The sequence below is a fragment of the Hippocampus bargibanti genome, linkage group LG06 (assembly GCF_051943395.1).
Source record: "Hippocampus bargibanti isolate YZ-2025 linkage group LG06, ASM5194339v1, whole genome shotgun sequence".
In the NCBI taxonomy this organism is placed as follows: domain Eukaryota; kingdom Metazoa; phylum Chordata; class Actinopteri; order Syngnathiformes; family Syngnathidae; genus Hippocampus; species Hippocampus bargibanti.
The window spans coordinates 15,390,120-15,416,807 of NC_142739.1; the positions used below are offsets into that span (position 1 = coordinate 15,390,120).

Genomic DNA, 26,688 nt, shown 5'->3' on the forward strand with positions numbered 1-26,688 from the left:
TGAAATGAGGGAGGAAATTAAGTGTTTTTCTATTTCATCCCCAAGAATCATTGATATGACAAATTCTGCCAATGGCCTACTTAGAAAGCATCAAATATGAAGTATGAATATAGAGTGCTTAGTAGGTACGATAAATGTTGTTGTTTTCTTTCTCCCTGTGACGTATTTGATACACACTTGTTTGTGTGGAAAACGTAGAGACAACAGTAAGAAATGGGGACAAATTCTTTGTCTTATTGAGGACAGTGCCACCATTTCTAAACAAACAGTACCCTGAAACACCAACTTCCAGATTAGCTGCTGAGAAACTCAGTGGGGGTTCATGTATTTCATGAATATTTTATGGCTGCAACACGTTAACTCAGAATCAGAAAACCTTTAATCGTCCCACAATGGAGAAATGTGCAGTCCACAGCTGGAATTTGAAAGGGGATGTGGGTCGGGGGGGGGGGGGGATATAAAAAACAAGATATTCTAAGCGTAGTAAAAAAAACAGCTTGGTCATATTTATGACTCTGTTACTTCATCCTTTCTTCTCACAGCATCTATAAATGCTTGGGAACTGTGGACACCAATTGTCGAAGCTTTGAAAGGTGGATTTCTTTCCTACCATTGCTGGATGTGCAGCATCTCCATTTTGCAATTGTGTGCCATGGATTTCATCGCGAGGCCTTTAGTCGTGCTACGTCTGAATAAATACAGACTGAAAAAAGTGAAGTTTGATTTACTACAAGTCCACTAGAGGGTATCATTAGCCAGGAAATAACTGAAAGGCCTTTCATAATGCTGTCCATTTTTTCTTGAAAAGTCTGTCTTGAAAATGGCTTTAACAGTAAATATACTACCAAATCCATTTCTTCTCCCCCTTCAGCAATTGTGGGTTGACAAAACTGCTGTGAAATCAACACAAAATATTTGCCTACGCAACTCGCTACCGATACAGTGTCCGAGCCCTGGCAAGTATGCTCACGTCACAGGCGGCTTGTGATCAGTGCAGTTTTCACAAACTATAATTGGCTCGTTGTATTAAGTTCATCCTGTCTACTTGATATCTAATTTAAAACAGATTATTTTCTTACAGACAGTGTATTTTAGGTGTTCAATTACCTGACATGTTTCGGCGTATACTTCCGCCTTCGTCAGAGTGTCACGGGTCACGTACCAGACGGGTAAGTGACCCGTGACACTCTGGTAGTTGGTAATTGAACACCTAAAATACACTGTCTGTAAGAAAATAATCTGTTTTAAGTTAGAATTGGCTCGTCACTAACCAATCATAGTTCGCAAACTATGAATGACTAGTGACAAGCCAATAATAGTTGCCTCTGACGTTAACCAGCATCTGCAAGAAGGCGCTGGTACCCCTGTTGGGTTCGCAACTTGAAATCTGATTGGTTAGAGCAACGGTTTGATCGACACATTGGATGCGACAGGTCCACTGATTGTGAAGGCGTACAGGTAGATTTCTAACCCTGTTAACAAATATGGCAGAAATGTGATTGGTTAAATGTTTAAATACAAAAACACACGTCTGGAAGGAGCGCACCAGTTGGAAAGTAATGAAAGGAAACTGAAAAACAAGTTGGAATTGTTTAATAAGAATTCATGGACAAAATATGATTAACAGCAATCTGTGATTCAAATATTTTTAGGGCAGCATAGCAGGCTTTGCAGGCCTTGACGGTCCGCCACTGCCGTTTTGGTATTTTCCGCTTGAAAATGTTGAAATAAGCAAGGCCGTCCCTGAAAAAGATGTTTCTTGGACAGCAGCATATGTTTCTTCAAAACCTCTATGTACTTTTCAGCATAATTGGTGCTTTCTCAGATATTCAAATTATCAATGCCATTCGCTCCAAGACAAATGCTTGGGTTCTTTTGCTCTTTGGCCCAGAAAAACAAGGTGTCCACATTTCGGAAAAACAATTTGGAATGTGGACTCGACAGATCAAAAGACTCATTTGCCACGTTGCATCCATCCATCTTAGATGAGCTCGGGGAATCTGCCAGAATTTCTGGGTGTTGCTGATAAATGGCTTTTGCTTAGCAAAGTAGAGCTTTAAGTTGCATTTATGGTCAGAGCCAAACTGAATCTACTGTCCCTTTAACACTGATGTCAATTTTTGATTCAGTGACGCCGGAGCGATCGAAGGTCATAAGCATTCAATGATGTTTTGGGGCCCAACAGTTTACATGCATCGATTTTGCCAGATTCTCTCAACATTTTGAACATTATTGGATAAATGGCGAATTCCCACAAATTTCCTACCATTGTATGTTAAGGTATTTCATCCTTAAACTATTCACTTATTTCCTCACACAGTTGTTCACAGGTGTAGCCCTTCTTACCGCCAATCATGGCATCCACCTGCTCCCAGTTAGCCTATTCACCTCTGGGATGTTCCAAGCATCCCACAGGCTGTCTTTTTCCCCCGATTGCACCTTTTTCTGCAAAAATGAAATGTAAATTTCTCCACTGCGAGACTAAGAAAGGTAAGTCCAATCCAATCAAATCCAAAATGGTGCAGCCATAAAATTCCCAGACAATTATTTGTGTATAAGGTATGTTGGTTGGTGTGACTAATTTAATCTAAGTGAAATTACAAAGCCAATTATCTGACATGCAAGAAAAAATAGTAGCCACTCATTTCCACGCAAAGGTCAACGAGCAGATAACTAAAACATGTATTTCTGTCTGGTAAATTCATGTTTAGAGCTATTTGTCGGGTATAATAAAATGTTTATTTCATTTGAACAGTTTTTTAAGCACAAACACACCATCTGCTGACCAAAGTGAAGAGTGAAAATTACGTAGTCATCTCTTACAAGCCAGTCGATAATAATAATAATAATATATTTCATTTATAAGCGCCTTTCAAGACTCAAGGTCACAGGATATTTTTTTTCTGCGGGTGAGCAGCGGCCTCTCAACCGCCTGTATTTTGATCCTCCACTCCCCTCGTCCCCTCATCCTGCCTCCATCACCTGGCCGCTGTGCGATGTCAACTTCTCCACTGCTCAAGGCTCAAGAGCATGGGAGCTAATTTTGAAATGATCATGTCAAAATGATCTACCCATTTTATTTATTGAGAGATATACTGAGGATTCTTGCAATTTATGTTGATTTATAACCGTGCATTATTGCACAATGCAACATATTCTTCTTTTCCTTTCAGCTTTTCCCTTCAAGGGGTCGCCACAGCAAATCAGTGTCCTCCATCTTTAGAGGTTTGATTCGCATGTTTGTTTTGGCCAAGCGTTTACGTCTGATGCCCTTCCTGACACAACCCTCTGTATTTATCCGGGCTTGGGACCGGCACAAGAAGACGTATGCCCCTTTGTGACTACAGAACAAGCAACTCGCTCAGTAAAAGACTTATACACAAAATGGTCATCGGCACAGCAACATTCAAAAAACAAAAACTATACTCACCATGCAACATGATTATGTATATTTTGTGCCATTATCTGAGATCACTTTGATAACTGGCAGACTAGACAAACGCACTTTGAAAATGTCATCGTGGAAAAAAAGTTCTGGTCCCATTCTGTATGAAAGTTATACTTTTTTTTCTTCTTACTTGGTCCATCAACCCCACTCATTTTTATACCCTATCTTACTTTTCAGGGGGGAAAAACGAGTGAACATTTTGCATGAAACTAACAACTAGCTTGTTAACCTTGCAACGCTCAGCGGCGTTGATTTAGCACGGAATGTACATCACAATGAGATGTCATCGGATTGGTTGTCCGGTGTATCAATCGAGGAAGGGATGTCGAATAGGCTGACGTCGAGTTTGTCTACCAAAAAAAACTCGTCGAGTTTGTCTACCAAAAAAAACTCACCGTTATTTGTATAGCGTCATGTTGATGTCACATGACCTTCATGCGATCTACCTTGTAGAATGTAGATCGACTGGTCGATCGCTATCGACGTATTGAGCATGCAGGAAGACTAACATCATATTCGGTGAAGAAATCCTGTCTTGAATTCAAGAACCAAGAAAGTTTATTTTATATCAATAAAGCAATGGCAAAACCTACGGTTTACACTGCAGTCAAATCTTTTTTCCTATCGGCTTTTCCCTTCAGTCAAATGTACACTATCTAGTACAGAAAAAATGCAGACAAGAACCTTTATGTTTGTAATGGTTATATTTTATTACATCTCAAGTGTTACAATTCCGTATTGAAAATGAAGTATTTTGGTACTTGTCAGAAATAGGACAATATAGTAGTGATTTGGAGATAGTCTCTGAAGTCTTGCCTGGCTGAATGACTGATCTCAGCTTCAACTTTTTCAGCAACAGGTGAGCATTCATTCTCTATCCCGACAAAAAGTCCATATTCTCTGCATTTAGTGTAAATCCATCTGTAACAGTGCAGCTGTGCAGAATGCTCCAATTACCGGTAGTTGCAAATAAAATCACCCAGGATCAGGCAGTCATTGATCTTTTTCAGACACAATACGCTTCAGATGTCTTTCACTGATTCGAAAAACGTGATTGGTGACATTCCACCATGATGTCCCTGATCCACTGGTGGAAAGACGCTTTGATCCTCTCCTCTTTCATTTAGAACTGCTTCATGTCATCACAAAGAGGGTACAGCAAGTCCTGAAGAATGAATGTCTCTCTGTGTCTTTGTTTTGTCATATTGTCTCTATGCTGTCATATTATTTGTTATTTGATTTTTTTTTGTTCGTTTGACTTCAAGACGGCGCCGCGAGAGTGGCTGCCTTTCCAGCAGCTCATGTATTTCGTTTTTCTACTTTCATTCCTTTCATCACTTTGCTGCTGTGAAATGTAAATTTCTCCACTGTGAGACTAATAAAGGCATATCCAATCCAATCCAATCCAATCCAATTAGTATCAAGAGCTGATTTTTTGTCTTAGTATTTCAAGCTAACTTCAAAATAAAATCCAATTCACTTTCCCAAGGTGAAAACGCTCCATCTTTCATTTAGCTGGAAGATAGCCCGGATTAAAACAAACGTTGCCGTGCAAATTTTGCGTGATCATGCAAACTTTTGCGATGAATGCAATTATTGTATTTTTTTGCTTCTATGTCTGCTTTGTGGTTCCATAAAATAGGAATAAGTGGTGTGCTGGTAACTAATTCTAACAGAAATCAGTAAAATTTTTGAATTTCTAACAGGCTGGATTAAACTAGTCAATGTGTGGGAGGCCATTTGTGGCTGGATTGAAATTCAAATCAGTCATGTCACTATTTGTCCCACTAGACGGAGTGAGTGACTAGAGGCAAAATTCATACAAACATCCCTACAAAAGACAAAAGTTGTTCAGGTTAGATTATTATTTTTTTGAAGCTCCGAGAGTCAGATCAACAAGTTATATCATAGCAGTCTTTCACAGACTAATGCAAAGTAGCTTGCAATAATGACTCTTCATCAATACAGACTAATAAAACAAACCTTGATTATCGAGAAAAAAAGAGGTGAAGTAAAGCTACAGAAGAACCAGTTTTAGGTAAGCAGAGAACCATCAGAAAGACACTATCACTCTGTCAAAGAGTACACAACGTCTTTCTTCTTCGGCTCAATGGCGGACAAACTGTTTACCGAGCAGCATAAATACTGGTACACATTTTTCAGAGAGTCAGCAAGACCGAATATAGAAGAATAAAAATGTAAAATGTATTCAGGGACTATTACAGTTCTAAATACAGAGGACAAACGTGGAGTTAACAATAGCAGTCTTTTGACATTGAAAGGTATGTTTTTGTAAAACTGAAATAATGCTTAGAATATCTTGTTTTCTATCCTTTCACTCCCACCCCAACCCCATCCCTCTTCAATTGCTGCTGTGGACTGCAAATTTCCCCATTGCGGGATGAATAAAGGTATTCTGATTCTGATTCTGAAATAAAGAAAAGCACATGGGGTTGGTACTGAACAGGATTTAAAACATTCGATGCAAGGTTCAGTTCTTGCCATTGAGTTTGAGTACAATTTCACAGTCATGTCTGCCCTCTGGATGTACAAAATATTTCCTTCACATTTACATGGAAATTGTGTCATGAAACACCCATTTACATTAAATAGGTTTCCACGGTGTGGTGCAAGCATATGCAATTGATTCAAATCTGTAAGAAGTTCCCAAGTATGCAACGTCAGTCATTCTCATGCTCTATATGTTCAACAATCAAAGACAAAGCAGTCAAGTCAGTCTAAATGTGTTTTAAATGTTTTTTAAATGACTCCGACAAATCAGGCTACAATATAGGGAATGGTGCAGATTCTTAACAAGTTATTGTTAGCAAAATTATTGCTCATTAAAAAAAGTCAACTTAACATGCTTGATTGTGTATGAGACCTTTTACAAAATAAAGAAAACTAAAGTGCAAGCACAAATTCAAACCATACACTAAAGGAATAAAACATGAACAGAAGTCAATACTAAGTGTTGACGCATTATCAACATTTATTTGGAATATGTGTACGAGAGAATATATGTCTTGCAGCCTGTCATTTGGTGTTTACATCACCTCAAGGCCCGACACATCTATACACGACATGAAGTCTAGTTTGATAAAAGGTATATGTACGTCTAGTTCAACAAAGAAAAGAGTTCAATCAAAACGATGGAGTGTACTTTTGTTTTAAAAAGCAAGATTTCAGTTTGCGCGGAGTTGCTTCTGACTGTGACAAGATTGTCAATACATTCTCTTATCGAGCAGAAAAGCTATATTCAAGGCTAACGGTTTCGCCACAAAATCTGCATTTAGGTTGGGAGCAGTCAATACGCGCTCAAAATGACCTTCAATTCAGACTGGTTAAAAATTCAGCAGTGAGTAACATGAAGAAAAATAAAATAAAACAATCTGGCTCATTTTTCCCATCAACAATATCTGGCAGTAAAAATAAAAAATAAAATCATATACATATATCAACGATTCACAAAATGCCCAGCATTTGTAATATTCAAAATACCTAAAAGAACTCTTGAAAGGCTTAAAAAAGTAGAATACTGCTTTCCTGAAAGCCAGAACAGAAACATATGCAAGCATGGTCTACGGACAGAGTTAAATAACAAAAGGAATAACTTTTTGCTCATGGAAAAGCATTCCTTTCAATTTGAACCAGCACAAGAATAGTGCTAATAACCATTTTATATTTCAAAACACAAAATAAGTACAAAATTAGTTTGGATGTTTGGGTAAACTAGAATACTTGCATAATGCTTTCAGGATGTGCCCTTCAAAATAGTATTGGGGTTGCACGTCACTGTACTGAAAATGTATATAAAAATAAGAACCTTTAGCATATTTGTTTTTCCTTTCCCAGGGATCGAAGCTATGCATATGTTGAATGGAATACCAATGACCAAAAAGTATGGCGATGTAAGGCAGAAAAAATATTTGGAATGACACGCCTATTATAAAATCCGATAACAAAACGGAATGTGCTTTCAACAATGACACTCAAACTCCTTTCCCAGTTTAAAGCCACTACACCTCGAGTGAAAGGGACAGCAATACAGTAAAGTCTCGTTATATCAATATTCAAGGGAGTCCGAAAAAATATCGATATAACTGGGACTATCGATATATCCGACCCTGTTTGCATGTAATTTTCTCCGTGCGTGCATAGAAATAGTATCGATATAACCGGGACTATCGATATATCCGATATTGATATAACGAGACTTTACTGTACATAATGGGTGACATCATCACCAAACATTGTTGGTCCAATTTGTCATATCAACAGTAAAAAGACAACTGATTGGAAGTAGGGAGATCAGTACTAATATATAAAATAAAGAAGTGCGTTAAACCCAGTAAAAAAAAAAAAGATGACATCATACAAGCATATTTGTCATTTGTGTTACTGAACCCTGAGCTAAATCAAAAATATTGTATAAATATATGTATTTAACAAGCGCATAGCAAAAATGTAATCTACTCAAAAGACCCGAGTACACCTCAAATGTGGCTTGAAACAGGAAAATAGCTTCAAATGCTCCAATTGTCACTGGTATCCTCAGGTGGACCTTTATGTAAACTCTTTAATGCTACCCACAAAGCCACCTGTACATATTCTCTAGCCAAAAGGCAGTAGCAGTGAAAAAAATGGGGAGACAATATATATACACACACACATTTGAAACACACTACTTTCCCAAATGTGTTTTCTTTCATTGTCAAGGCTTGATTTGCACTTACTATAAACAGGTAAAGCCTAAAAAAACATGCAGGTGTGAGAGATTGAGTGAGATCGTGAGATTGTGTGTGTGTGTGAGAGAGAGAGAGAGAGAGAATGCCCCAACCTTCAGTAAGTGCCCTTTAAGTTTGTATGCATTGTAACTGTTACAGCCAAAGGTGGCCTTCTGACAACCCTTGCCACCCATGCACAGACACACAGACGCGCGCGAATGCGAACACGCACACACACACACACACACACGCACACGCACACGCACAAGCACACACACACGAAATTAACATAGGACGTAAAACTGCTATCATGTTAGAAAGGTACTTCAGAAAACTGTCTGGACAAAAATACTAGCAAAATGGTAAGGTGAACATCTCATTTGTAATGACTAAAATATAGTCTCTTTCAGTTTGAAAATAAAAAATGCAACCATCTATACCGAGCATGCAGCATATAACAACCTCTCACCAGGAGAGATATTTGTTGTTCGACAATCACAACTCTGTCAAATGTGTTTCTTCAGGAATGCATTGTTTGTGCAGTCCTGATCTTTGGGGCTGAAATCAGGACAGATGCCGTTAGTTATTTTTGTGTTGGCAGTGTCATGCACGCTGTGTAAAGACAGTTGACACTTAGTCTGGTGATGTTGGCAGAAACCACTGGGAAGGCCTGAATTTTCGTGGTACAGGTATTCCTCTGCAAAGTCCACGTGTTCTTCTGCAAAGCTCCTGAAATTCTCTGTTGACATGACAAGAAGGGGACGAGACAAAAATAACAGACAAGGGTTTCACAATGCTTTACTGTTATTTTTAAAGGACAACTGACGTCTCCGGACAAGTTGTGTCCATAATTTGTAAAATCACTTCAAATGACTTCTACTGAGCGTATTTTACAAAGATTCCACCGCATATAGCTATATTTTACGTTTTAAGACTCGCGCTGAAATTTCCGGATGTCTTGTTTTTGAGTTGGTGAAGAGTCCTCACGTTACGTCACTGAAGGAACGCCCCTGACCGAGAAAGGACATACATTGCATCACCTCAATGCATTTTGCGGTACTTTGTTTGGTCTGAAAACTTCGTGTCGATGGCAAAATTTGAAGGAAAACACGTAAATAACGCAATGGATGAATGGTTGTATGTTACACCAAGGCAACTCTTTTATATTCCCTGACCAAAATTCCAAGATGAAGAATAAACCCATTTCAGCTCTGGCGCCTTCTTCTGCATTTTCTGTGACGCTACACATCAGTCTTGATCAGAATTAGAATCAGATCCCGCAAAATGACCCGGAAGACCTTCTTTAATCGATTGCAAACATTTATACTTTCCTCTTCAGAACCATTTGAATCATATTCATAACTGGATGCGTAACAAGAAAGCATATTCTCCGAATGTGAAGCCATTGTTTTGATCCTCGAGCAAGGCAAGACGTCTTGGCGTGTCGTCACGAACTGGGGGCGGGACTTTCTGAAAACGCCCAATTCGCAGCTCAATTTTTTTGCAGATTTTGGACACTTGAAGTCATTTTTATTGGTGTTTTGCATTTGACTAAAAATATCAGCCTGTGTGTTTTGGATATTTTAGATGCTATAAAACGTTTTTCTGATGTAAGTTAGGAAACAAAAAAGTGATGTCGGTTGTCCTTTAAATCATTGCAGAATGTGTTACTTTTAAAATGTAATTAAACTCAAACATTCTATAGTTCTTGAGTTTACATTTAAAAGATGGTTGCATTTCTCACCAAATGTGATCTTTCCAGTGCCTTCGCTGTCAATGGCGGCAAACAAGCAGGCTACATTAAGATGAGTCACTCCCAAAGCCGTCTTCAGAATAGCTGCAAAGTCTTCCTCGGTGATAGTGCCATTCTCAGCCTCAAACAACTTAAAAGTCACATTGTACACAGTACGTTAGTTGCTTGTTTTGAACACTTGTGACCTACTTGTCTTGCCATATGCTTCAGAGACTAAAGGGAGATAGGTGAGTTTTAGGTGCCTATTAAAGAGGGTTGCTCAAAAATACATTAATTTCAAACAATGCCTTTTGTAATATTAACGAGGTCTGCATTTAGTGCAACTTGACTGATAAAATCTGAAAATGGAGAAAAGTGAATGTATTTCATGTAACAATCTGAGAGAAGTTTAACAGATTTTAATTGCAGATTTTCACAAATTTACAAAAAAAATCTGTTGGTTTTATTACAAAGACGGAGCAACAAAAGTCTCGTGGATGTTGATGGTAACTTACCTTGAAGGCCAAGTTCAGTGTTTCCAGACTTTTAGAAGGTCTGCATACAACAGACAAGGCTATCACATATTCTCTGATATCCACGCTATTGTCTTCATGCTGGAAAATCAAGAATATCTTAAATGATTAAAATGAAAACAGTGAATATGACCACGTGCACTACTGTAATAATTTCATTGACACAAATGCCTTTAAAACATAAAAGGGGAAGTCAAGTTAAAAAAAAATAATAAAAAAAAATGTTGTCCTGTAAAAATGGTTGGGATTATTCGGCTTCATTTTTGGATGAGTTTGGTGCACAGAAAAAAATGATTGGGAATGTTTTTTTTTTTTTTTTTTTGACTTTTTTTTGTCTATCAAATATATTCTTCAAACTTTACAGCAAATGCTGACCTCGTCAAAAAGGGAAAAGGTGTGTCGTAACATATCCGAAATGGGAGCATCCAAGAATTGAGCAAATTCCTCCAAGCGCAGCCTGTGTCCTTGCAGCTTCCTGGACCTGTTCCCATAATCCTGCAGCTCTTTTTCCGTGTTTTGGGGTTTAATACTGTGACAGGAAATAACAGTATTCTCAATAAAATCAGGAAATGCAAGGAACATCAAATTTTACGAGCCGGATTGAAAACTTCGTAACATAGAATCTTTTCTTGTGTATTGGACACAGCAGCAGCAACGACAGCAAAGACAACTCTGGCAGCAGTTTCCGATAATGTGAGGTTTGAATGATTTACCCTAGTCTCCTGACGAGTCTAGAAAACTCCAATAAGCAGGTGTCAACCGGCAGTCTCAACTGGCCCTCTGCCATGGCGAGCTGGCAGTCCTCAAACGAATAATCTGTGATGGGGACTCCAAGGGCTCTGTGACCATCGAGACATTGGTGTATGTCTTTTGTGTGTGGACAACAAAAAAACTACATAGCAGTGGTTATGAATGCTTTTAAAAAGGTGTCAATTGGACAATCAAGCAAAATGTGTCACTCCTACAAATAATATAAATATGTATACAAGTGGTTCGCATAATTGCTTCAGAGTTTCTTCCCAACCTTGTTCAAAACTTACTTGGCCATAATATGCCTCACATTGATAGCAAATAGGGTAGGGTTCTTTTTCTCTTCCTCAGAGGGAGTGTAAATGGGAAGAAACTGCAGAGAGAATTCACAATCATTTTGAAGATAACTTGCCAGTCAACATCCGCTTGTATGCCAGATAATAATCTTGGATCGACACACTTCCATACACTTACCTCAATTTCAAAAACATTATGTAGCTGGCATAGTGTCAGCCATAATATCTTAAACCTGGATTAAAAGAAATTGAACATAATGAATGAGAAGTGATTCAAGGTGTAGATGAAGGGAAAATATACTCATTGCTAGAGACCCTTTTTAATCAATATCAAACAAGATGAACTTTACTGTTTTTTGTAAAGAATTATGGAATATGGTGAGAGCAAAAAAAAACTTACGCTCCTGGGCCTTGCCATGTCCATGTGATTGTATCCTTCACAAGACAAAAGAGCTATGTTAAAGATACACTATTTCCTCTATCACTGCATTTTCAATGGAGCTTTAGTACAATACCGTGACATATCTGACAACACGCTAGGATATTGTCAAGTGTGAAATTAGGTGTAAGAAAGATTCTGTCAAGAAAAATACAATCATACTTCCAAATGTCATGAACTGTGAAGTTGGAATTTCTCCATTGTGGGATGAAAAAAAGTTGTTCTTATCTATTTTTCCAGTTCACATTTTAAGCATGCTGAATGAAGTAAATTGAAAACCATAAAATCCATTAGATCAGAATGCCATAATGCTTTCCCCAAAATGGCTTCCAGGTGTCTCTAGAATAAGACATTAAGACTTGAAAGATTGACATAATTCACTAATTTGTGACGTGCCCTTAGAGTAGCAGGCCAAAGTTAAAAAATAACATCATAAGCACCATATTTGTAATTTTAGATGTCCTTTAAGTTTAAACAAATGCTATTTACTGATTTAAAAATATATATATACTGCTTTTTTTTTCCCTTTCGGCTTTTCCATTCAAGGGGTCACCACAGAAATTCAGGTTCCTCCATCTTTAGAGGTTTGATCCGCTTGTTTGTTTTGGCCAAGCTTTTATGTCGGATGCCCTTCCTGACACAACCCTCTGTATTTATCCGGTCTTGGGACCGGCACCAGAAGACGTATGTCCCTTTGTGGCTACAGAACATCCAACTCGCTCAGTCAAAGGCTCCCAAACACAAAATGGTCAATTAGAAAAACATGTTAAAGGACAACTTACACCTCCGGACAAGTTGTGTCCATAATTTGTAAAATCACTTCAAATGACTTCTACTGAGCGTATTTTACAAAGATTCCACGTCATATAGCTATATTTTACGTTTTAAGACTCGTGCTGAATATTCAGGAAGTCTTGTTTTCGAGTTGATGACGGTGCCTACCGTGACGTCACGTCTGGAACGCCCTTGACCGAGAAAGTGAAACACAATGCATTTTGGGTATTGTTTGCTCTGAACTTCGTGTTGATCCGTGTTGATGGCAAAATTAGAAGGAAAACATAAATAACGCGATGGTGAATCTTTGTGTGTTACACCAAGACTACTATTTGATTCTAGTTGACACAAATTCCCAGCAGACAAATCAGCCCATTTCCAACGGGGCTTGGGCGCCATCTTGTCCATTTTCTGGGACGCTACATTGCAGTCCTGATGGCTCGAACTGATACAAAATGACTTCTTTAATTGATTGCAAACATTTATCGATGAAAAGGTTTCTTCAGCCGTCATCTGTACTTTTTTTTGGTAAAGTAATTACAAAAGAGGACAGAGTGCTAAAACAGAAGTCTTTAGGACGGTTAGACACACTGACCATCCTCTACAACATAAACTAGGAGTTATCAGAACCCTCCAGCATATGGCGAAACTAATACCTATAAGCGTCAAAGGCAGAGAAAAGGAGTCAAAACATATCAGGAAAGCACTTATGAACTGTGGGTACCCTCAGTGGTCATTTAACAAATGTCAGAAAGAAAGAATAGGGAATGAAACCAAAAATTCTGAAGATACAAAAAGGAGAGGAGTAGCAGTACCTTACATTGCAGAAGTTTTTGAAAAACTACAAAGAGTACTTTGGCAACACAAAAGTCCTACTTATTTCAAACCGATAAACACTTTAAGGCAAAAATTAGTGCATCCAAAAGACAGGCGGCCAAATGAAAAACAAAGTAATGTAGTTTATTCAATACATTATAAGAATGAAAATTGTAAAGAGCAATACATTGGGGAGACTAAACAAATTCTCAAAAAAAAAGACTATCAACAACGCAGGGATAATACTAGTGTTGGGGAGACTAAACAAATTCTCAAAAAAAAGACTATCAACAACGCAGGGATAATACTAGTGGGCCTCAATCGGCAGTACATATGCACCTAAAAGCTAGCAACCACTCATTTGATGACAATGAGGTTAAAATCTTCGCAAAGGAACATAGATGGTTTGAAAGGGGAGTAAAAGAAGCAATTTTCATAAAAAAGCTAAATCCTTCATTAAACCGATATGGTGGGGTGAGGTTCAATTTGGATCGTTCGTACAATAGCCTGCTTAGGCAACATTAGTAATGCTGATGAGGTGATACCGGAGGGAGTGGGGCAATCAGGCCAGTCGTTAGTCAGGAATGTAGGAACAATCGGTGGGGCTGCAGGCAGTGGTCCTCTGCTCCCCCCAACCTGAGAGTAGGGACCTATCATAGCAGTGTCCGGCGCCGCCTTGTCTGGACATTAGCGATATATATATCAGACCGATACTACCAGTAAGACTTTAGTTCGTTGAAGAAGCATCTTGGATAAGAAGCGAAACGTCCGACACCTTCAAAAAAAGTACATATGACGGCTGAAGAAACCTTTTCATTGATGGACCACTCCTGTACGACAGAGCTTACACAAATGAAAACATTTATGCTTTCCTCTTCAGAAATATTTGAATCATATTCATAACTGGATGAGTAACAAGAAAGCATCTTCTCCGAATTTGAAGCCATTGTTTTGATTCTAGAGCAAGGCAGGGCGCGTTGGCGTGACGTCACGAACAAGGGGGGGGGGGGGACCTTCTGAAACTGAAACTTTCTGAGGTCATTTTGAAGTAGTTTTGGGACACTTTAAGTCATTTATATTGGTGTTTTGCAATTGAATAAAAATATCAGCCTGCGTGTTTTGGGTATTTTAGATGCTATAAAACGTTTTTCTGATGTCAGTTAGGAAACAAAAAAGTGGTGTCGGTTGTCCTAGAAGTGCATTGCACGTGTTTCATGAAACATTTTAAGCGATTAACCTGATTTATTTGGTTGCATTATTGTAATTTGATATAAGACTTTCATGACTTCTCACCTAACTTGTTTGGAGAAACTGTGATAGTTACATAAAAGGCTGCAAGTTTAAGTGTACACTATGTTAACTAATATTGAAGTAAATACATTGAATTTCAGAATACATTTATGGCTAATTTGAACTCATTGCAATTTAATTATTTCTAATTCGGCCCTTGCGCATACAAAATCAAGATTGAAAGATTCATACCAGTATATTGGGGTATCTCATCACAACTGGTTGCACTGGTACGGCTGGGATGAAGGCTCCTACAAAACCAAAACAATCTTTTTCTTGTTTTTTCTTAAGATAATTCACAATTCAGAATGAAGTTGAAAAACCACTTTGGACAATGTTCATGTTTTTCAATAAAATAACTACTATATCTGACTGAAATGGTCTTCATGTACAGTTGCAAAGATACATCGAAACCGAGGCTGAAGAAGAAAAATGATGACCAGTTTACCTGGCTTAAAGGTGATTAGACAGGATCTATTTGTGCAAGTTCCCTCAGGAAAAATCATTATCTGCATGAAGGAAATAGACACCATATAAAAAGTCGATAATGAGAAAAAAAGAGAAAAAAAGGGCCCTGCACCTACATAAATAGAGAGGTTAAGATAGAAGGAGGCAGATAAAAAGACATGTATACAGTAAAGTCTCGTTATATCGATATCGGTTATATCGATAGTACTGCTTATTACGATACTATTTCTATGAACTCAAGGAGAAAATTACATGCCCGCAGGATCGGATATACCGACTCCCGAGAATATCGATATAATATAAATATGGAACACCTTCTAAAATGCTTTTTGTCCCATGTTATAACTCCCAATGACAAAATACAATTTCAAATACATTATTTGAATTATATGTTTTTTTTAGATTATTTCACCACCGTCTTTGGTTACAGTGGGAACATTAGTTTTAATAAACGTCTTAGACCTCTTTATCCTCACGGGTTGCGTGAGGGGGGGGCTGGAGCCTATCCCAGCTGTCTTCTGGCAGTAGGCGGGGGACACTGAATTGGTTGCCAGCCAATCCCAGGGCACACAGAGACAAACAACCACATGCTCACACACCTAGGGAAAAGTCAGAATGTTTAATCAGCCTTTAATGCATGTTTTTGGTAAGTCGGAGGAAACCGGAGAACCGGTAGAAGACCCACGCCCCGGCACAGGAAAACATGCAAGCTCCACAAAGGGAGGCAGCGGAGCGGGATTTTAACTCACGACCTCTACACTATGAAGTCGGTGTTCTAACCACTCGACTACTGGGCCGCCCTCTAATAAACATCCATCCATCCATTTTCCGTCGTACCGCTTATTCCTTATTAGGGTCGCAGGCGCACTGGAGCCTATCCCACCCGTCTTCGGACACTAGGCGGGGGACACCCTGAATTGGTTGCTCGCCAATCACAGGGCACACAAAGAAAAACAACAGTCACTGTCACACTCACATCTAGGGACAATTTGGAGTGTTCAATCTGCCTACCATGCATGTGTTTGGAATGTGGGAGGAAACGGAGGACACGGAGAAAACCCACGCAGGCCTGGGAAGAACATGAAAACTCCACACAGGGAGGCCGGAGCGGGAGGCGAACCGACGATGGATGGTGTTAGAGTTGATTGAATGTCTCCCACTACCTCTTGCAATGCTTCAATGCATATGATCAGAATAAGAAAATTAGCTTTTTATTTTTTTTACCATGCCAGTCCACAAAGAAAATGCAGTGGAACGTAGTGTGAGATCATTAGTTTTTGATTATTGTTTTAGGACTCACAGATACACACGGTGAGTACAGTACTCAAGAAAAGAAATGTATAATTGCAACAGCTTTGACACTGGGAAAATTATTCCATGGATGCATTCAATTCATTCATTGTCCATATCACACTTAATCCAAAAGGGAACTTTTTTTCTTCAATTGAGGTCTAAGAGCATCGGTGAACAGGTTGTATTCAAATGTGGAGGCTCTACTGTGTGAACATTTCTTTGCTGTCTGAAACTGGAGGCTTTATGTGGCTGTTCGGTTTAAAACATCCACAGTGAATGAACTTAATTTCTCGGTTGGGAGAGACATTTTTTTTTACCTGTGGCCATTCTCCTCCAGAGTGGGCTCTGTGTTTGATCTCTTCCACCGTCCTCTTTCTTGAGTTCTGATCTGACCGTGATACAAAAACCGGCCTGATGTACTTTATCAAAGCTGAGGGAACAACAAATCCACAGCAGAGAACAGAAATTATGGCAAATGCATTTTGGACGTAAATAAAAGGCATCTCGCAAGATTTACCCTTTGTTTACGTTGACAACAGTGAGATAAGAAGAAAATAGTTAGACTAACAATTTTACAACAGTCAAACACTGTCGTAAAACACTGGCCCTATAGTACAATGATATCTCGGTTTTCGACCATAATCCGTTTCAGAAACCTGTTCGAAAACTGATTTGTTCAAAAACCGAAACAACACTTTGCATTAAAATCAATGAAAAAAATCTTAATCTGTTCAAAGTCTAGAAAACAACTTTTTAACTATTTCATCGCATAAACCGGATAAAAACTTAATAATAGAGCAGGTCATGTGTAAAATTCTATAAAAACAAATTTTCATTTTCACCAACTCTTAACATCAACATTAACATCTGTACATAAAAATCTCTCTCTTTCTGCCACAGGGCGTGTTGGCACTTATCCCAGCTGTCTTTGGGCAAACACAGGGCACATTAACTTTTCAAACCATCCTCTGCTTGCTTTAAAATCATACCATTCAGGAGATCTTAACCAAATATGTCAGCATTTTCGCAAAAATAAGACAACAATATTAATGCGTCGGTCACAATGAGACAATGAGGAAGACGTGACATATAAGGAAGTGACGGATAAGTCATCACTCGACAGGGTAGTCGAGTGATGCATTCAGATGCACTCAGTTTGGTTGAGAACCAAATTTCGGTTGTATACCGCGGCATAAAAAATATGACATTTTTGGTTGAAAACCGAATGGGATGAGAACCGAGCTGTTCGAAAACCGAGCTTTGACTGTACTTTCCAAAACAAAGCATATGAAACAATCATATCATCGAAACGAACAGATATACGTGTCAGGCAGGCTGAATTTAATTTATTTTGTCTTTTGCAGCACACCACACAATTGCAAAGAGCTAAATGGCTTGGAGTCACACATTCCCTGTGTTCCCGTTTCCAAGCTCCACTAGCTCCACTTTGTAATAGTTACTTAAAAGTTTATTTTAATGCCTTTTCTAATTTAATGTGACCCAACACCTTGGGCATCTCTTATTCTAAAAATTCTGAGTGATAGTAACTTACTTCCCCACAAGGGTATATCCTTGCTCTCAGCTTTCATGACAATAGAAGCCATTGTCATGGTGACTGGGATGGCATCAAAGTAGGAAGAGTGGGGTGCCAGAGTGAGAATGGGCGCGTCGGCAGGCAATGCCCTCTGCCCTTTAACACTCATCCAATGGAAGCCACCCGCAAACCACATGACCCGCATGATGATCTTCAAAATAATATCGACCAGTCTGAAACAAACACGATTCAGCGTTGAGTTCAATTGACATTCGAGACAAATATCTGTATGAAACTCATAGCATAATTTATTGTTGCACAGGTACATGATCATTACTGTCAATTGAAAAGTAAAAGCTCATTTATTCAAAGTTGTCTCCTCTCAAGGTAAATCGACGAAGACACTCAACAGTGTTGGAGAATCACTGTGTCTTAAATTTAGCTGTGGTCATCACTGGCTGAAACTCTTATGCATTTATGAGTCACGTTTGAAATGCTATTCTGCACACATTCTGGGCTTTAGTTCGATGCCGTCTAAAAAAACAAAAGCTCTATGTGACCGTTAGTTCAGCAAAGAAAGGCATTGAACGGCATGCCGATCACTTGCTTTTCCATTTACATATGCTCATCATGAACATTGGCCAGAAGCACCACTACAAAGAAAGAAACATACCACAAAAAATGATTGCCAAATATTGATGTCAGTTTATTCTGAGAGCTGGCCAGAACTTGCACAAACGAGCCATGCTAAACTTAGGTACTTTCGATAAGGTAAGATAACCTTTATTAGTCTCACAATGGAGAAATTCACAATTCATAGCAGCAAAGCTGGGAAAGTAAGAGGAAAGGAAAAAAGAAGTAGAACAAAATATAAGAGCTGCTGTCAAGGAAGCCACTTTTGTGGCGCCATCTTTAAGTCAAAAATAGGAAATAATATGACACAACACAAAAGACAGTTATTCAATCTTAATTCATTCACTGCCATTCCCAAATTTATTTGGGAATTGGATTGGATTTGCCTTTATTCGTCTCGCAGTGTAGAAATTTACATTTTACAGCAGCAAAGTTAAAACAGGAATGAAAGTAGAAAAAAATACAGGAGCTGCTGGAAAGGCAGCCACTCTCACGGTGCCGTCTTGAAGTCAAAAGAAGAAAAAAACACTAAATAACAAATAACATGACAACACCAAGACACAGAGTCATTCATTCTGAAGCACTTTCTGTAACCACTTTGTTACACGAAGCAGTTCCAGATGAAAGAGAGGATCAAAGTGTCTCTTCACCAGTGGATCAGGGACATCATGGTGGAATGTGCACATCGACTACAAGCTAAATGTTGAAAGCAAACATGCAGCTGCAGCATCCATTGATGAAGATTGTCTCACATCTCCTGTCCCACGTGAATCCGCTTCAATTCCAAGCCGCGATAGTTGCACATACGCATCGGCGCTTTGCGCTGACGCGCCTTCTTATTGCAGGCTCCTCAAGCCATGCATCCATCCTGCCGCAGACTATCCAACAGCACCGACCTTTCCGCTGAACAAAGCAGGGCTGGAAGATGCTGCCCATTGCCAATTGAAAAGCATTACGTAGAGCGCCATTCTCAATTTTTTTCTGGTTGTTTTTTCTTGTGGCGGGGTGCGTTTAAAGCTTCGGTCAGACCCAGACCTCTGGCAATGTTTTACCTCCCACGAAGGGGCAGGATGTGCCGCCCCAACTAAGGGGCAGGAATTGCCGCCCACACCTATACCTCAGATAACTCCAGACCCATATAACTTTTGAATTAACTCTTTGTTTCTGATGAAAGTATAAAGTCTAAGGTTTCTTACGCTGCATTGTTTATGTGGTCCTAAAACTTAATATTCTGTGGGTCCTGCAATTTGAGTAAAAATGACAAAAACCCTGGCACTGGAGTGCACACATTATTGCACATTGACAGCAGAATTGATGCGGCCTGAGACTTATCAAAAGCTACTAATTTCACATTAGTGGCCATTGACTGCCGCGGCTTGATTTGAGGTCTTTGCGCCAATGACAGTGAGACCTCAGCTTACGAACACCTTATCTTACGAACTTTTCGTCTTACGAACGTCCAATTTATGAAAATTAAACCTTGAAATACACACTACTTTTCGCGATACACACCCACCATGGCTGGCAGAGTGCTCTTCGGATCTGGCGGAGTGATCTTTGGATCTTCGGCGGAAGCACACGACCGAACAGCGCTCCAGCCGGCGCTACTTTCCACGCCCCCTCTCTCTGAATTCACACGTCGATCGCCTCCGAGGAACTTTTTGCAGATAATTTTACTATTATGGGACCGAAAAAAAACCCACCACAGGCTCGTGTTCAGCCGGAGAAGACACAAAAAAATAAAATCACCGTCGAGGAGAAGGAGATCATTGAGAAACACGAACGAGGTGTGCGTTTGTGGCGTCACATGTGCACACCGCGGCTGTCATATGAATCTCAGCCTGACACATCTCTCACGCTGTGTGTCACTTCCCTGAGAGTAACATTCTCCATTTCCACCATCCTTCGCCTAAAAGCTTTACACTGTAAAGCTTCAGCGATTCGTTGAAATGAAATTGAAGTGTCGCCAGCGGCAGCGCCGCCCCAGCTGTCAACTCGCACATGACAATTTTGGCGTCATTAGTCACGTGAATGCATCGACTAAATAACACCTTTGTGTAAAGTTTACACAACACTGTAAAGCTTTTAGGCGAAGGATGGTGGCAATGGTGAAAATGAAGAATGTTACTCTCAGGGAAGTGACACACAGCGTGAGAGATGTGTCAGGCTGAGATTCATGACAGCCGCAGTGTGCACATGTGACGCCACAAACGCACACCTCGTTAGTGTTTCTCAAATCAACTAAATAACACCTTTGTGTGAAGTTTACACAAAGGCGTTAGTCGATGCTTTCACATGACTAATGACACGTTTTATTCCGCGTCCGTGGAATCATCGGACTCGCGCCTTTTGTTGTAATAAAATCTCTGCCAGCACCTACGGGACTCGAAGTGGATGCAGATGACATCGAGGAGCTTGTTGCCATAATGAGTTCCTCAACACAGATTATTTGATTTGTGCAGGCTTTTATTGAACAGTTCCATCCAGAAAAGGGTATGAGAGTCATCAACATGATGAATGATAATGTGATGCCTCAGTTTCGTAAGACCTTACAAGTCAGAAAGCAACAGGTGTCAATTAAGAGCCATCAACGACCATCACAAATGTAAATAAAGTGACTTACAGTGCAGTGTATTTCTTTCATTACAATACAATAGCACATTTATTATACATAGAATAAGGTATGTTGTGTGTAGTTTTAAAGGACAACCGACGTCTCTGGACAAGTTGTGTCCATAATTTGCAAAATGGCTTCAAATGACTTCTACTGAGCGTATTTTACAAAGATTCCACCGCATATAGCTATATTTTACGTTTTAAAACTCGTGCTGAATATTCAGGAAGTCTTGTTTTTGAGTTGGTGACGAGTCCGTACGTGACGTCACTAAAGGACCGCCCCTGACCGTAAAAACGACGCATTGTAGCGGTACTTCCATCACGTCAATGAATTTTGCTGTACTTGTTTGGTCTGGGGACCTCGTGTTGCACCCAAAAGACACCAGAAGGCCAGAAGAGGGCGTCCAAGCGCCATATAAGGAATTTATCAGCCTGTGGAAACGGAGGTGGCCACAGGAGGTTGTCATTTTGTGCCTCTTTTTTGGGTGAGAGATTTCCCCGCATTTGTTGCCTCAAAATGGCACAAATAAATTCTTTAATAGATTGCAAACATGTATGCTTTCCTCTTCAGAACTATTTGAATCATATTCATCACTGGAGGTGTAACAAGAAAGCATATTCTCCGAATTGAAGCCATTGTTTTGATTCACTAGCAATGCAAGACCTCTTGGCATGACGTCACGAACTGGGAGCAGGACTTTCTGAAAATGCCCAATTCGCAGCTCAATTTTTTTTGCAGATTTTGGACACTTTAAGTCATTTTTTGCATTTGACTAAAAATATCATGCTGCGTGTTTTGGGTATATTAGATGCTATAAAACGTTTTTCTGATGTCAGTTAAGAAACAAAAAACTGACGTCGGTTGTCCTTTAAAGGACAACCGACGTCACTTTTTTGTTTTTGGTTTTTATATTTTATAGGTAAAAGAGGAGAGGATCAAAGTGTCACTTTTCACCAGTGAATCGATGGATTCGAGATACAAATCATGTCTTGCAGTCAATATCTATCACTTCAACATGCTTTTTGTGACAAATCTCTATTTCAACAAGGAATTGGGAGCATCTTAAGCTATTTCAGAAAGATTGCAAAAAAATAAAAACATTCAAATAATGTCATCCTCCGAAGGAATTCTGTCATTGAAAAAAGATGGTGGATATTCTGATAATGTAAACAAAACCATTTTTAGCAAGCATTATTTTGGATAAATAGTATGAAAGCCTGATCATTGTCACAAGCCCGCTAGTGATTAGTGGCGCTTGACGAAACGTCACGTCAGCAGCACACGTCAACGTAGAGTGAGCAAAGCAGATGTGGGCATCGACGAAATGACCCCAAAATTCCCTCACCGAAGCACCCAACCATTCTACTGCATGGACAGTGCTGCAAACATTCAGACAGGCTTACCCACCTTCTCCAGAGGCACTGAGGTTCAACAGCGGTCTCAGAGCGTCCTGCTGAGGCTAGAAACGCAAAAGGCCAGGCAAGCAGCATCATAAATGCAGCTATGAGTAGACGCATGGGGAATAGTGTGACTGTCATAACTGCGATCTGTAAACAATGACAGAAAAAAATAGAGATAAATAAACACTGAACACATTCAAGGTTAATTATGGCACAATCTGACTGTGGAAGACAGCTCTGAGATGACCAAAAAAATAGTTCAAAGCGCAGTTGTCAACTATAATTGCCACAAAAGTCTAAGAAAGCCTTTAATAGACCCACATTGGGGACATTTGCAAAGTATCAACAAGAGCAAGAATTACACGGAAAAAAAAACACAGAAAAAAAATACCACGCAAAGTATTCAAGTGTTCAAGACCTTTTCATGAAGCCATGACCACTTGAACATGTTCCTAACACTTGCATCTATTGCTTGCCTGTCTACATATTTGAACATTGGGGGTGAGGGAGAAATGGCCATGAATTGGTTTACACAAAATGCTATTCAAATACTCGACACTCAATGATTAATCTGCTTTTTGTGTGCACTTGCAACACCCTTTGTGCTTTGAGATCTGACGAAGGCATGAGAATGCAAGGGGGGGGGGGGTGTTACTGTTACTGGTGTTCGTGCCTCAACATGGCTACACTCGTGAAAGCAAAACTCCTGTATTTTGTTATTCTACTTTCATTCCTTTCATAACTTTGCTGCTGTGAAATGTAAATTTCTCCACGGCAGGACTAATAAAGGCAAATCCAATCCAAATCCAATCCAATATAACCAACTCAAAGACATGTTCATTCAACGTTGACAATAATAACCAGATTAATTTGGGCCAACCTTTGCTCAATTTTTCAGAGAATTAAAACAATCAGAATCCTGGGAAAATCCAGAGGACCTTCATCACTAGTATTTATTTATTTACTTTGTTTAAAAGGAACAATGCTATATTAATCAACATTTACTTGCAAATCGTCGGTTTCCATTGGTAGTCCCTCTGTGTATTGTACATGTTAAGTACAATTATGTACTGTTTATGGAGCTTAAACAGAAGTATTAACTAATGGAATTGTACTGATGGGCGGCAAGTGTATATATGAGTCTGCAGTAATGAGAAATTAATATTTCTATACATTCTGACTGATGCCATATTTTGTCAGCAATTACCTTGACAGGACTAGACGACAGCTAAACTATACAAGTGAATGTGATTTTAAGAAAAATTAAGACCGGTCCACACGTTACCCATAAATATTCCTCAGTGATAACAACTGCAAGTGGACATAAAATACCAGTTTGAAAGAGAACATTGTTTGTGTCATAAAAGACTCCAAAACTGCCCAGTTAACTTGATCAACGAGACGCTTAGTAACATATATGCTGTACATTAGACATCTCTTTCCCTCTGAACTGAAATGCTGTGCGTAAACTGTCACCGTTCCAAAATGCACAACACGTGTTGAATGGGCTGTAAGAAGCAAAATAGAAATAACTGTCTACTGTAACGTACAAAACTGTGACGTAAATACTAGGCTATGTTCTGATTGAAACTCAGAATGCTACGAAATCTAATAATACTGTTTACAACAAGCAAAACATTACGTAGTTAGGCCTATCGTGGAGGGATGGTTATGCTTTTAATCGTGACGTTATTTCACGTTTTTAAGAATCATTTAACCGACTTTGTTCACACATTTTGTCACTTTTGTACAGCAGAATGCATAGAAATCAGTCCTCTGACGGATCGTTTATTTACAACATTCAAACGCTGGCAAGGATGGATAAGAGAATGCAACATTTAGGTAGCTAATGCTAACGACTGGCTGGGACTGGGATGCATGCAAAAAAGGGGAAACACCGTCATTAATAGCACTGACAATCTTGCCAATTAAAAAACACGCATGCATGCACAACAGTTACCTTTGCCTTTTCCATTCGGGTGAATTTCAAGACATGTACAAAAGGGTTTCTGAATGGAGGCGCTTTTTCCATGTTCTTCCCATCAGGCTCAATGGTACATTGGCTCCGAGTCCGTAACCTCATCCCGACAAGTCTTTGTCAATGCTCCTCTACGTATTCAAACACAAACGTAATAATGACTCAAAATCGAGTCTGCACGCACAATGCAGCTTTTGCCAAAACAGTATCGCTGTTGGCAGCTAATTACGGCGAGAGTGCGTGGCCGTTACTGTTATCTCTCTTCATCCGGCAACACGGAGGGATAATGGTTAGCTCGGGGATTAAGCAGAGTTATTTGGAGTAGCCTTTATCTTTCCGCCAAGACACCTTCTTTCGTGGCGCGGTACGCAAAGCAAACCGCTAGCTCGGCATGAGAATGGAGCCAGAGTTCCGCTGCGCTGGATCTGCGCACGCGCAAAACGCGTCCAACCCAAATTAAGGATGAAAACAGCAGTCCAGGAACTACATAACGATTTCAATGGAGTTCCAACAATTTTGCTCGTTAACACATTTTCGTTTGGAATGCAAGTATAAAATACTGTACATGTACATTTATCCACCTTGTCTGGATATTCTTGTCGGACTATTTCTGGTAGGTTCGCCACCCAAAATATTTTGTAAACATTTTTGGCTGCACAAATATTCATTTTGAAATATAGTAGTTAATAAATACGTGGGATGCGCGGCTTGCATCGCTGTACTTATATGAACAGGTTACACACAGGAGACAATAAAGATGATCAAATAGATTTTGCGATTGATATTTAGAGGCGGCCCCTCTCAATCCTAATGTGAACATATGGACAGTCACAGTACTGTATTTCGAAACTGCCTTCCCTGGTCCCCTTGACAATGATGCAACAATCGGTCGGAGGCTCGGCTAAACAATATTTGTAGTAATCCTTTGCTTCCCTCTCGTGGCAGTAAGCTCTCTTTACATACACTATTTTGCACTGCGATAATGGAGGTGCAACTCCTTTTGGACGTCCCACAGTCCACCCTCCCGCGAGTGTTTCTGACGTACCTTTCTAACATGATAACAGTTTTATTTCCAGTATGTTGATATATTTTTTTTTGCGTGCGTGCGTGCGTGCGAGTTGCTTGTTCTGTAGCCACAAGGGGACATAAGTCTTCTTGTGCCGGTCCCAAGCCCGGATAAATACAGAGGGTTGTGTCAGGAAGGGTTGTCAGAAGGCCACCTTTGGCTGTAACAGTTACAATGCATACAAACTTAAAGGGCACTTACTGAAGGTTGGGGCATTCTCTCTCTCTCTCTCTCTCTCTCTCTCTCTCTCTCTCTCTCTCTCTCTCTCTCTCTCTCTCTCTCTCTCTCTCTCTCTCTCTCTCTCTCTCTCTCTCTCTCTCTCTCTCTCTATATATATATATATATATATATGTGACGGGTGTCACAACAGTGACTGTCTTCATCTCCACGATGCTGCTGTATTAATGAAGACGAGACGCGTGGATGTGTCTTTTTATTTCTTTTATTTCTGCAACACAGTATGGCAGAAGGGATGGGTGAAGTCGCATGGGTTTCGTCTTGTGATTAACCTGAATCTCCTCGAGATTGTTCTCAAATGCAAAACATTGTAGATAACAAAACAGAATTAACAACGTGTGATCGTATAGTGGTTATTTACAGAAAAAGAGAATACAACACAAATTCACTGTTATTTACAAGATGTCCCTGAACGCATCATGGGCGGAGACTCGGCAGAACACGCGGTGCGCTTGTAATGGCTGGCGCACAGTTCAACCAGCCACGGACACTCACGGGCAAATGAAACACGACACAAGAAACTAAATATTGTTCAATAAAAACGAAATGAAACAATTATTACCTGCAACACAGTATGGCAGAAGGGATGGGTGAAGTCGCATGGGTTTCGTCTTGTGATTAACTGCGATAGAAAAGCGCATATTCCTAAGTTCCACT

General features: G+C 39.6%; 1 protein-coding gene across 1 annotated transcript; it reads right to left on the minus strand.

The window, feature by feature from the left end:
* Positions 1-4,133: 4,133 nt before the first annotated feature.
* LOC148896598 (lysophosphatidylcholine acyltransferase 1) lies at positions 4,134-25,150 on the minus strand. The gene is made up of 14 exons (XM_088998358.1): positions 24,711-25,150; positions 22,758-22,897; positions 18,119-18,333; positions 16,884-16,996; positions 15,254-15,314; positions 14,998-15,056; positions 11,887-11,921; positions 11,665-11,719; positions 11,481-11,563; positions 11,154-11,279; positions 10,816-10,969; positions 10,423-10,521; positions 9,920-10,058; positions 4,134-8,914 (listed from the first exon to the last, which is right to left on the minus strand). The coding sequence occupies exons 1-14, from the start codon at positions 24,831-24,833 to the stop codon at positions 8,682-8,684; spliced, it is 1,635 nt and encodes a 544-aa protein (XP_088854484.1). The 5' UTR covers positions 24,834-25,150; the 3' UTR covers positions 4,134-8,681.
* Between the last annotated feature and the right edge of the window lie 1,538 nt (positions 25,151-26,688).

Excerpts from the sequence above, each read along its gene's own strand:
- LOC148896598 (XM_088998358.1), bottom strand. The coding sequence starts at position 24,833 with ATGAGGTTACGGACTCGGAGCCAATGTACCATTGAGCCTGATGGGAAG. Across the intron at positions 22,898-24,710 it reads CCCGAATGGAAAAGGCAAAG|ATCGCAGTTATGACAGTCAC; the intron begins GTAACTGTTGTG and ends CATTGTTTACAG. Across the intron at positions 18,334-22,757 it reads CCTCAGTGCCTCTGGAGAAG|ACTGGTCGATATTATTTTGA; the intron begins GTGGGTAAGCCT and ends TGTTTGTTTCAG.